Here is a 13061-nt window from a genome sequence, read left to right as displayed (position 1 = left end):
CGCAGACAACTAGTTCCAGCGCCATTGTGTTTAATAGAACAGAAAGGAGAGACTCCAGCGGGCAAAAGAGCGCAAAACTTGTATCACTGAGCAGCGGAAAAAAATCTCCTGGTCAGATGGATCCAGATTTCTGTTGCTCCGTGCTGATAGGAGGTCAGAATTTGGCACAAGCAGCATGAATGATGACCCCTTCCTGTCAGCCGGTCAGAACATGTCAGCACCGCCATCTAACCTGCAGCAACTACAAGAAGCTTCCTGTCCGCAGGGGCCAGTATTCCTACATAATGATTTCATCACCTAGTGGAATCTACACTTTGATGAATTGCTGCAGCTCTGAAGGTCAGAGGAAGTCAACGTGTTACTAGAAGAAGGCTCTAGTAAAGGCGCCATTCAGTGTAATGAGTAAGCTTTATGCAGCAGGCTCCCCCTAGTGCCACCTGCAGTGTAATGCAATGACTGTTCACCGCTAGAACCCCTAATTGAGTCTCCCAGCAGTTGTGCAGTCTCCCTCTCCGGTAGGTCCATGACGGCACTTGACTGATAATATCGAATGTCGAATCACCAAGATTTAGGACCCAAACATGAATCTTAAAAAGGGGAAGTGGTTTATTTGGGGTTAACAAAAATTAAAAAAGGAACGAAAAAAGAAAAAAAAAAAAACCAAAAACACCACAAGGAGTTATCTGCCTCATACAGCAGCGTCTGGCGCCGGCTCCTGATTCGGCTTCTCGGTGACCTGTGGGACAGAAAATATAATTGTAAACATACTTTAGCGAGTAAAATGATAAAGTTGTAATTATACATTCACACCATGAACTATATGATCGAGCCTCCTGCCAAGGAATTGGTATGGGCAGCGGAGGGGGGAGGCTCCAGAGACTGATATTCAGTTAAATGTAACAGAAATTGGCACACATGGAAATGTGCTTTTAAACACGGCGGCCCAATTAGAGAGCTTCATGCTGCAGCCGCGCGCCGGATGCTTCCCCTTTACACGGTAACTGATGTGCACTTCAGTGCGGGGTGTCACAAAACATCTCAGCAGATAAGGACTGTACTTAGTCCATACCGCCGCCACTGGCATGAGATCATAGGCTGCGATGCACTGCCAAAAGGTTGCCTGGAGATGCCACGCGGGGGGTCAGGCTGCCTCTCCTCACATCCCAGTCGCTGATTTAGGTTAAATTAGTATAATACGCTTGAAGACTGTATTTTGCATACAGAATCCGTAAATATTGTGATTACTGGTCTGCTAGACGCCATTGCACATAAGCTTACGGCTGCTGTAAATGGCGCTTGAAGCGGAATCTGTAGAGATACAGCGTGATTCTAAAGTCAGTGCCACCCGGATTATCTTCTGAATGAAGAGAGATACAAGTAGGTAAATTTATGGAACACTTAGACAGGTGGGGGAAAACCTTTTTGGTGGTGCCTGATTGGCACATCAGCCCAAGAAACCTCAATGGAAAGGCGATCATGGGATGCACGATTTAAAATGTACCTAAGCTTTCACCAAGTTTTCGATATTACCCCAGGTTCCCCCTGTTTCATGTCTGTAACTTCTGATTTTTGGGTAGTCTTCCTCAGTTTTCTGTTCTGCTATTTGCAATCCCCTTTCAGGGAGGGTGTGTGTAACAAGCCTAGCATTCTGACAGTAGTTCTCTGTCCTGCACTTCCTTGCCCTTAGTTCCCATGCTGCATTGCACTGTCTCTGGTCTAATCAGTGGGAAGGCAGTATTCGAATACCCACCCCATTGCATTCCCAGGATGATCAGGCATTTAGAGACATTCTAGCCAAATGGTTAGTAAAGCCACCAGAATGCGTGTGTCATGTGCGTACACACTGACCCCCCCCCCCCCACACAAGGCAGATACTGTGCAGATGGTTATAAGTGTCCGCTAGAGATGAGCGAGCGTACTCACTGAAGGCCAACTACTTGAATGACTAGTGCCTTATGCGAGTACCTGCCCGTTCGTCTCAAAAGATTCGGGTGCCGGTGGGGGGCAGGGAAGAGTGGTGAGGAACCGGAGAGGGGTAAGGGGGGAGGAGGAGGAGAGAACTCTCTCCCCCCCCACTCCCCCCTGCTCACTCCCGCAACTCACCGCTCTCCCCCACCGGCACCCGAATCTTTTGAGACGAGCGGGCAGGTACTCGCATAAGGCTTGAGTCGTTTGCCTTAGGCCTTAGTCAGACGGGCGTTTTTAGCCGCGATTTGCGCATGCGCATGCGTCCGGCGATTTTTTAAAACCATTGCTTTGCATGGTATCGGACACATGAGCGCTTTTTATGCGCTCGTCTGATAAATTATAGAACAAAAAAAAAAAAAATAAAAAATAAAAAATCGCAGATCGCACCTATCTGCAATCTGCGATTCCTGTTCTCTTCTCTATATGCGCTCAATGGGGCCGGCGGCAGCAGCGCCGACCCCATTGAGAACATATAGAATACAAATCATTCTTCTCTGCCACAGCTGTAACAGCAATTTACAGCATTGAAAGCAATGGGCTGCCGGCGTGCGCGGGGTGAATTGTCGGGAAGGGGTTAAATATATAAGCCCTTCCCTGCAATTCGTCCTAAAATGTGTTAAAATAAAAAAAAATTCTATACTCACCTTTCCGCTGCAGCCGGAGTCCAGCCGCGGCCGCTGTCAGTTCTCCTGAACTGCTTCTTGGCACTATTCAGCCGGCGGGGCTTCAAAATCCCCGCCTGCTGAATAATCTGCCTCTGATTGGTCACAGCCCTGACCAATCAGAGGCTGAAAACACACACACACCCATTCATGAATTCATGAATGGGTGAGTGACTGCTGCCTCTCAGCGCTGAGCCAATCAGGGGAAGGTCTGACTCACATCCATTCATGAATTCATGAATGGGTGTGAGTGAGGCATGCCTCTGATTGGCTCAGCGCTGAGCCAATCAGGGGGCAGGTCTGACTCACACCCCCTTCACACCCACTGCAGGACGGCCGCGCGGAGCTTCGGCTGCCGGCAGAAGGTGAGTATACAATTTTTTTATTTTATTTTTACACATTTTAGGATGAATTGCAGGTAAGGGCTTATATATTTAACCCCTTCCCGACAATTCCTCCCGGGCTCGCCCGCAGCGCATTGCTTTAAATGGAGCCGGCTCTATTGCCGTCTCCATTGAATGCAATGCGCTGGACAGCTCCGGCCCGTTTCTAATGAAACGCGGCTAGGAGCAGATTTTCAGGCGATTTGCGGGCGACTTGCGCGCACCGGTCACGCGATTTGCGGATGCGCATCCGTCATGCGATCCGCAAATCGCGCAAAAAAACGCCCGTCTGACTAAGGCCTTAGAGAGTACGCTCGCTCATCTCTAGTGTCTGCAGATCTCTCAGAGAGCTGGCTGTGAAGATAACTCCCACCCATTGCTATGGAAATGTCCGTGTCCTAGTTACTATGGAAGTTCTGTACCTAAGGACAGAGAGTGGATTGCGGACCCTTAATGGCAGCCCCGATTTACAGTGGTAAAATGCAAATTTTTTTTTATGCAAGTATATTACAGAAATAGTTAGACTAACACAAGCCAGGAGGTGAGCAGAAGTTGTCTGAAAGGTTGGTGCCCTTTAAAGGGTAGAAATTAATCAGAATTAGATTAGCGCAGTCATTTTTGTTCAATACTTTCAACAGTTTTCTAGATACGGATGATGTCATGTTGAGTATTATGTTGAATCGTGTGATATGAAGAACACTAAGCACTAATCATGTGTCTTTTCAGGTATCAGAAGATGCTTTTAACAATTTAGGACAGAGCCGAGAACATCCTGGTGGTCGGTAACAGAACTTAACGTGAGGTGGCCAAGGTTTTCAATCAAGAACACCCAGGAAGACGACGACGAAGACCGCCGGAACGGGCAGGACACTGTTGAAGAAGTCAAGGGAAACTGTTCGTGCCCAGGACAAACCGAGAACTGGTCATTTAAGAAGTAGTTCTGATCCCTGGGTGTCCACAGCTGTGCTAGCAGTTTTCATGGACAGTCCATAGAAAAGCACCAGGAGACATTATAAGGATTCTCAAAACACAGGAGCGGCACCCAAACAAACCGAGAGCTGGTCCTCCAAAAAGTGGTTTTGATGACGTGAGGTGGCCAAGGTTTTCAATCAAGAACACCCAGGAAGACGACGAGGAGCGCCGGAATGGCCAGGACACTGTTTCAGAAGTCAAGGGAAACTGTTCATGCCCAGGACAAACCGAGAGCTGGTCATCCAAAAAGTGGTTTTGATGACGTGAGGTGGCCAAGGTTTTCAATCAAGAACACCCAGGAAGACGACGAGGAGCGCCGGAATGGCCAGGACACTGTTTCAGAAGTCAAGGGAATCTGTTCATGCCCAGGACAAACCGAGAGCTGGTCATCCAAAAAGTGGTTCTGATCCCCGGGTGTCCACAGCTTTGCTAGCAGTTTTCATGGACAGTCCATAGAAAAGCACCAGGAGACATTATAAGGATTCTCAAAACACAGGAGCGGCACCCAAACAAACCGAACTTCCTAATCAGTTCCTGCCCCTATGGTTTGATTGACAGCCTTGGCCCCCTCATGTGACGTTGCTTTGTCTGAATGCAAGACAGCTGACCGGAACCAATGTAGACGGGTAGGGAGAAGCTTTTGGCACTACGTGTTCTACAAAGTTTTCTACTTGTGTGACTTTTTGTTCAGAAGATATTCCGAGTGGCCGTCCCCGGGCCGGGCTGGGCTACAACAAAGCCAGCCACTCACTGCCTGGTCCATGCTCTACCAAAGCCAGCCACTCACTACCCAGGCCATGCTCTGCCAAAGCCAGCCACCCACGGCTTGGGCCGCACTCCACCAAAGCCAGCCACCGACTGCCCAGGCCGTGCTCCCCCAAAGCTGCTCACTGTTCCCAGGCGCCGCCATAGCCGCATTCCACCAAAGCCAGCCACCCACTGCCCAGGCTGGGCACTGCCGAAGCCGTCCCGGAGTAATTGAGTACAAGTATCTACAATATGGGGCATTTTAGCACGCCGTTACAGGCAGCACACATCTACAATGGCATTCTGTCACTATTTTAGGTTATTTGGGAGCCATGTAAGTAATGGCATGTTTCCACATAGAAGTGCCATAGCACACTGCCAACTGAGCCATATCAGTCAGAAAATGCTGTTCTGTGGGTAAATCAGCAACGGGAGGCTGTATTTTCACGGTCATACTAATGACAGTAAATGACAGATTTCTGTAGGTATCGGCACATTAATGTCATTTTTCACACAGCCATAGAGAGATCTATGTAATCACGTAACAATCGTAGCTAATGCAATAGTAAAGCAAATAGATGCAGAGAAGTAAGTGCACTTTGCAGGCTGGGGCTCTGCTCGGTGAATGTACAAGTGACGTCCCCTGACAGGTCGCGCTCGCTCAATCAATGGTTGTTTACAGACACAGCCAGATGCAGACAGACTCCTCCATGTCAATAGGATTTCTGCCTCCCAGCTATTGTTCCCGGACTCTTCAGTCTTAAGTGCAACTTCAACAAACCCAAGAAAATATCCAAGCAGATCATCGAGAAAGCCGAGCCTGAGAATCCTCCTTTGTCCTTCATCGATACATGTCATGCTCGGATTATAAAGAGTCCGCATCATTACAGCGCCGCCGCGGCACGGAGGGGAGCCGATATTTAGTTGGCGAATTCTTATCTAGGTCATAGAAATCTATTATATTAAGTGTCACTCAATCTCAGGCGATGCAGTACTAGAACGGCGGATGGGGAAACGCTGGAAAACAATGGCGCTGGGTGACAGGAGAGGCTAAAAGGTGCCAGACGAAATCATTGACCCTATTAACATGTGAAAGGGAGGAATGGAGTGTTGGGTGAGGTTTGATATGTTACAGTACAAATCAGTTGCATCCAGTATTAACCCCTTCAGGACCAGAGATTTTTTTTTTTTTTTTTTTTAATTTTGGCTATAGAACTTTATTTTTTCATTGACACAGCCGGACGAGGACTTGTTTTTTTGCAGGACGAATAGTTGTATTTTTTAATGGTACCATTTAATGTACAAAATAAATATACAGAACCCCCCCCCCCCCCCCCAAAAAAAAAAAAATTAGGGAGAAATTATGCAACAAAAGCTAGAGTTCTTGGCGCTATTGGAGACACCCCAGGAGCTGTTGTCAGTCCATCTTCAATAGGATTCATATTAATTGTCTTGGGAATGAAGAGGGTGTGAATAGTAACAAAGGTTAATCAGATATGCAAATGAGCTGACAAGAGCTTCTGGGGACTATCCTAATAGAGAATCCTAGAATGGTAGAGTTGGAGGGGACCTCCAGGTTCATCGGGTCCAACCCTCTGCTCAGTGCAGGATTCACTAAATCATCCCAGACAGATATTTGTCCAGCCTTTGTTTGAAGACTTCCATTTAAGGAGAACTCACCACCTCCCGTGGTAACCTGTTCCACTCATTGATCCCCCTCACTGTCTAATATCTAATCTGTGTCTCCTCCCTTTCAGTTTCATCCCATTGCTTCTAGTCTTTCCTTGTGCAGATGAGAATAGGGCTGATCCCTCTGCACTGTGACAGCCCTTCAGATATTTGTAGACAGCTATTAAGTCTCCTCTCACCCTTCTCTTCTGCTAAACATTACCAGATCCTTTAACCGTTCCTCATAGGACAGGATTTGCAGACCGCTCACCATCTTGGTAACTCTTCTCTGAACTTGCTCCAGTTTGTCTATGTCTTTTTTAAAGTGGGGTGCCCAGAACTGGACGCAATATTCCAAATGAGGTCTGACTAAGGAAGAGTAGAGGGGGATAATGACCTCCCGTGATCTAGACTCTATGCTGTTCTTAATACATTCCAGAATTGTGTTTGCCTCTTTTGGTGCTGCATCACATTGTTAACTCATGTTCAGTGTATGATCTACTAGTATACCCAAGTCTTTTTCACATGTGCTGCTGCTTAGCCCAATTCCTCCCATTCTGTATGTGCCTTTTTCATTTTTCTTGCTCAGATGTAGGACTTTGCATCTCTCCTTGTTAAATACCATTCTGTTAGTTGCTGCCCAATAGCGCCATGTTCTAGTTCTCGATGCATAGTCCCACCCAGTGCCTCCTATTTGAGTTCTCCTTTAATGGAAATGTTCAAAAAGAGCCTGGACAAATATCTGTCTGGGATGATTTAGTGAATCCTGCACTGAGCAGGGGGTTCGACCAGATGATCCTGGAGGTCCCTTCCAACTCTGCCATTCTAGGATTCTATTTCCAGAGTTTCAGCTTCTTAAACCTTGGACTTTTATAACATCTTCTACCTCTACACGAAATCTTGTGCATGCACCATTCATTGGTAAGCAAGGGCATGAGGAGTACGTCTACGAGCAAGCTGTCCACAGAAGCAAGCAAATGACCTGGCAAGTGGGAGTTCTGTATTAATGCCAATTCCCCTTGTTCTTGCTGTCTAGTCCCAACCATCACCTCTCCTTACCTTCTCACAATCCTCAGACCATCATCTACCTCCATGCACCATTCATTCGTAGCCCAGCACATGCACACTATGTCTGTTACCAGGCTGTCCCACTGAAGGAACCGTATCGCACATGCACTGGTGTTGGAGTTAACGGCGCATGCGCAAGATTTCCATGTGGAGACAGAGGACATCATGAAGGTCTTCTGATTGTGGGGCCATCACTCGGTGAAGAGAGGAAGGTGCTGAGCGGAACTATGCATGGAAAACCCTGGCGTTCTTGTGAATGCCCCCCACAGCCCTTTTCAACTCATTTGCATATCGGTTGGAATGAAGAGGGTGTGAATAGTCAAAAATCGTGTGTGTAAAGTGCTCTACAGAATGGTAGCAGCAGATCTGATGAAAGAGTTCCTTTAAATCAACTTCAAAGTGTGACCTTCCATTTAAAATGAACTCTTGACATATACCGCCGGTGGCAGCCCGATACACGGGGGCACAATATATGTGAGTGATGCCGCGCGGCGACACTTGTAGGCGATGGGTAACAATACAAATGTCTCCAATATCAAAGCGAAGAAAATTAAAAGAGGATTTTGTTGCCGGGAATAAACTTCTCCTACATCTCAGTTCCTGTTATTTTTGGTAGCAGAAGAGATTTTAGATGTTATTTTACTGCAAACTGTCTGGTTTTACATGCCACGGGCAATAAACGGGAGGAATTATTCTACTGCAGTCTGCAATGCCTATAACAAAACGCACTAAAAAGCCACGCAATCCGGTCGGACGCTTTACGGCGGCTCTTTTTTTCCCCCACGTCTAATTTCTCTCTCCGGTAGTTTATTTCATTAGAGTGTTCCAATAATCCCGGCGCAACAAACATGTCAGCGCTTCATTGCATCATCTTACCGGCTTCTGGGCTCTCACTCGCAATTTATTCCACGCCGTGTGATGCGCCTGCAGCGACAAATGCAACGATTAGTCATCCATCTGAGCCAAAACACGACATCAATATAAAAACTTCAACGTGACTTTCATTTGTTATATTTTTGTGTTCGAACCCTTAAAAGGGGGGTTGTCCCACTTCTAAGACTGGTGACCCATCCTCAGTAGACGTAATCAACAGATTTCGTTGGCGATCTGTTCAAATGCGTGCAACGCTGATTGTCAGAGACTTGTTTGAATGTATGGATCTGCTTTTGTTCATGGAAGCAGACAGCACTGTACATTGCACAGTGGCCTGAAGTGGTATTACAGGCTAATTTGCATTCTCTTCAATAGGACTCAAGCCGCAGTACCACTCAGGGCCACTGCAAAATGCATGGAGCGGTCTGCTTTTGGCAACAAAGTTGATCCATACATTAGGATACCGGCGACCAGTAATTGATGACCTATGCTGTGTACGATGCAGAAATGCAGTCCTAAGCTCTTGCTCACGACCTGAAGGTTGCAGGTTCAATCCCCGCTTGGGTCAGGTTGCCGGCTCAAGGTTGACTCAGCCTACCATCATTCTGAGGTCGGTAAAATGAGTACCCAGCTTGCTGGGGGGTAAAAGATGACTGGGGAAAGGCAATGGCAAACCACCCTGCAAAAACAGTCTGCCAAGAAAATGTCACGATGTGACATCACCTTAGGAGTCGGTCATGACTCGGTGCTGCACCAGGGGAAAGTTTACTAATCTTAAAGCGGAACAACACCTTTAAGAGCTCCTTTATTGTTCTGTAGAGGTTATTAGCATCTCACAGAGGCACCATATGGCCTCTGTGAAACAACGTATTCTCACCTTATGGCATTTAAGGGAGCTGTGACAAACCTTTAAATGGCACACATTACCAATATCAAGATACGCAATATCTTAAAAGGCCCTTAAAGGACCGCCCTGGGGATCCTCTTAAAATGCCCGTATATGTGAGATAATGGTCACCCAAAATAGCCAAATTCAGTCGATCATTCTGAGCACACTGGGCAGACCCCGATACATTACAGTAGGTAGATGTAAGTTGTTGATGCGGACGAAGGTTTCAGCTGGAAAAACTGACTCCGTCCCATAAAATGTGCCGGTTGGTAATTTGATATCAGTTGTATGCACGCTGCCTAAAACAGTCCGCTCCTAGAAGAAGTTGTCGTTTTGCTGCAAGCTTGGCCCCACTTTTAAATGATGAGAGTTGTGGTAATTTGATGGACAGTCTTGTCACCGGCGACCCTACTAGTGGTTCCCCCCTTGGCCTATAAGAGGCTCTCGGAGGCTCCTTGTGTGTAGTGGCCTCTTCTTCCGCTTGTAGAGCTTGTTGGCCACTAAACGCCTCCCAGTTAACAATGTTTCAGAGTGAGCGCAGTATGTAAGAAGCTGGATGGTCGTATCGACAAATTGCCCGCCACATGATACGTTCTGACCAGATCATTAGGAGGTGTTAGGACCAGAGGATGTGTGAGGGCACACAAGGTGACCGGGCTCAGGACCCCCTGCAGACCACCAGTAGAGGAGCATCTGACCAGACTGTTAGGAGGTGTTGGATGTGTGAGGACACACAAGGTGACCGGGCTCAGGACCCCCTGCAGACCACCAGTAGAGGAGCATCTGACCAGACTGTTATGAGGTGTTGGGACCAGTGGATGTGTGAGGGCACACAAGGTGACCGGGCTGAGGACCCCCTGCAGACCACCAGTAGAGGAGCATCTGACCAGACTGTTAGGAGGTGTTGGGACCAGTGGATGTGTGAGGGCACACAAGGCGACCAGGCTCAGGACCCCCCAAAAAGACCCCCAGTAGAGAGGATCGTCTGATCGTTAGACAAGCACAAGCAGCTCCAACTGTTTCGTTGTCCGCCATCCAGAGACAGGCAGAAGGGCTTCTAACAATGGTGCCTCCAGTCAGAACGATTTCCAGGCACTTGGCTGAAGAACCTTTGGTCTTATGGTGCCCATTACGTGTTCGGCGTCTCTGTTTGCAGAGGTGTTGTGAACAAAACACTGGACGCTACAGAGTGGGACCAGGTGGTCTTCAGCGACAACTTCAGGTTTAGTTTGAGCACTGACGATGACCATGTTCGGAGGCGAGCGCCTTAATCCTGCCTTTGCTGTGGAACAGCACACTGTCCCCTGCTGGTCTGGGTGGCCATCACATACAACAGTCGGTCCCCCCTAGTAGCGGTATGAGGGACAATGACAGCTCAGCGATATGTTCAGGACATCCTGCAGCCACATGTGTTCTTAGCTGGCGGCTTCTAAGAGGCAGCAGGATAATGTCATACAGGCGGTACAACAAGGTACTAGAGCCTCCCTTCAAGGGTCAGTTTTCCACAGTAAGTGATCTTTTGCTCTTATACTGTAAGTACTTACCTCTACGGACGGTCGCTCACCTTCTCAGTGCCTGATTTTTGTTTTGACAAGGAGTGTATTTTTCTCTCTCGTCCTTTCATTCGTGTTTTGCGCTCTCGCCATTCACTACGGCACCAATCAGCCTGTATTGTGTGAGCGGCAGAGAACATCGGCCTTCTTCTACATTAGCATAATTACAAGGGACATTTATTTACGAGCTCTTCAGATAACCCCGAGTGGTCCGGCTTTTGCTCCTTCATTCTTGCTGATTGTTAAATAAAAACTGCAGTTGTATGTGGAACGATAATAAGCCTCTTGTTTTCCTTCCCTTTTTTATGTTTTTTTTTATATTTGGTTAATAAGATACAAGAGGCTCTGAATTATTAAACCGTATACAGAGGCGATTCTGCCCTGCGTCCTTTGTAGGATCCCGCCGAGCAGGCACTTGGCTGGGGATGGGAGGGAGGAGTGTTTAGGTGTAGAGGGCGATAGACAAGTGGATGGATTTGGGGGGTGTTAAGAAAAATGTTAGTATTTCATTAAAGGGGCTGTAGAGCTTAAAAGTAATGACTGCCTACCTGCAAGATAGGCCATCATTAGTAGATTGGCGGGGGTCCATAGTTGAGCAGCTGTTCACCAGGCAGGAGCACTCACGCACGTAGCTGATATGTGCAGAAAGCTCCGGTCCCACTGTGGTGGCCAGGCTTGGTATTAGAAATTTCATTCACTTTAATGAGAACTTTGCCTGTAATACCACACCTGGCCACTGCAGTGGGAAAGGAGCTGTTGGCTTCCTGCAGATATTGGCTTAGTTGACAACAAGCACACCCGCCTGGCGAACAGCTGGTCGGTGGGATTCCCGAGTGGTGAACCTCAGTCGATCTAATGTCGTTGGTCTATCCAGAGGACAGGCCGTCAGTACTTGAAGGCTTGGTAATCCCTTTTTAAATTAGTTTACTGAGACAAAAAAAAAAGGTCCGGTAAAAGTATAAAATAAAGAAAACCACAACTCATGTTTCTAAGGGTCCCAGAGAGTATAAAAAACAGATCCCCGGATCTCAAGTCCCATTATCTTTGAGCCCCATAACATAGTTTATGGGGCTCAGAGGTGATGCCAGAAAAACATACTTACCTGAATCCAGTCAAGATCCTCATGTCTGACCCGATTCCGACATTGGGTCAAATGAAATAGAACTCTTCCCCACATCTTCCTGGGGTTGGTGACGTCACGGCAGGGCACTGGCTGACTCAGTTCAATAAATAAGCCAGACCCCCTTCTCTGTCAAGGCCGATGTAGAAACAGAAGAGGGTTGGCTAAGTTATTGAAATGATTACCCAAGCCCCTCGCAATGACATCACTAACCCTCGGAATAGGGGATTGGAAGACGATATCATGTGACCTGATGTCGTAACCAGCCAGAAGAGGGGGTGCTGGCATTGCTGGCCGTAGAGTGGATTTGGAAAAGTATGCTTTTCCAGAGATTACCTTTAAAAATGAATCTGGATCAATTTGTTTGTAAAGAGTCCAAGACCCCACTCCCCATGCATATTTTTAGAATTCCCAGGTGATACAGTTATCAAGGTTATTAATACTCGACCCCCGAGGCTCGGGTCACACCCCCGAGCCTCGGGTCACACCCCCGAGCCTCGGGTCACACCCCCGAGCCTCGGGTCACACCCCCGAGCCTCGGGTCACACCCCCGAGCCTCGGGTCACACCCCCGAGCCTCGGGTCACACCCCCGAGGACTCACAGATGATCATCAACACTTTCTAGCCTTCAGAGAACCACTGTTGAATCAACACCAATCTATTGAAAGGAGCTGACATGTACAATTCCATGTGGGACTCCTGCACCATGATCTGATCTACACAGCAAGGTCTTACCTGCAAGTGTCTGGGCAAGGAGAGACCCTGGAAGCGTCTAACATATTCTGAGGATATAGTGGACAGGGGGTGGTGAGCAGTCACTTCATACTGCAGACAAAAACCAGTACTGGGCATATGGGGACCTTCAGTGAGATCCACAAACTCTCCAAATCTGAAAGATAACAGAAATATGAGAATAGTCTGCAAGCCTGAAGAGTCTTATAATAAGTACTAAAAAATATGGTACAGAATCATAGAATCATAATCTGCAGGCGCCAGACAGCTCCGTTCTCACTGCAGTGGCCGACTTGGTATTACACATAAAGTTCCCATTAAGTGAATGAGAATTTTGTGTGTAATACCAAGCCTAACCACTGCAGTGAGAATGGAGCTGTCTGCCTTCTGCAGAAATCATCTCAGTGCACAAGCACACTGGTCTGA

At 47.5% G+C, this 13061-nt stretch overlaps 1 protein-coding gene across 1 annotated transcript in view; it reads right to left on the bottom strand.

Annotated features, from left to right (window-relative positions):
* Positions 1-582: 582 nt before the first annotated feature.
* Positions 583-13061, bottom strand: part of MRPL39 (mitochondrial ribosomal protein L39) — a 90191-nt gene continuing 77712 nt past the window's right edge. The window contains exons 8-10 of the mRNA XM_066599099.1: positions 12639-12792; positions 8345-8392; positions 583-736 (exon numbers count right to left, since the gene is read on the bottom strand). Of these exons, the coding sequence (XP_066455196.1) occupies positions 689-736; positions 8345-8392; positions 12639-12792 (250 nt within the window). The 3' untranslated portion in view covers positions 583-688. The remainder of the gene's footprint in view (positions 737-8344; positions 8393-12638; positions 12793-13061) is intronic.

This window comes from Eleutherodactylus coqui, chromosome 4 (assembly GCF_035609145.1).
Source record: "Eleutherodactylus coqui strain aEleCoq1 chromosome 4, aEleCoq1.hap1, whole genome shotgun sequence".
Taxonomy (NCBI): Eukaryota; Metazoa; Chordata; class Amphibia; order Anura; family Eleutherodactylidae; genus Eleutherodactylus; species Eleutherodactylus coqui.
This window is presented reverse-complemented; position numbering and strand designations above follow the sequence as displayed.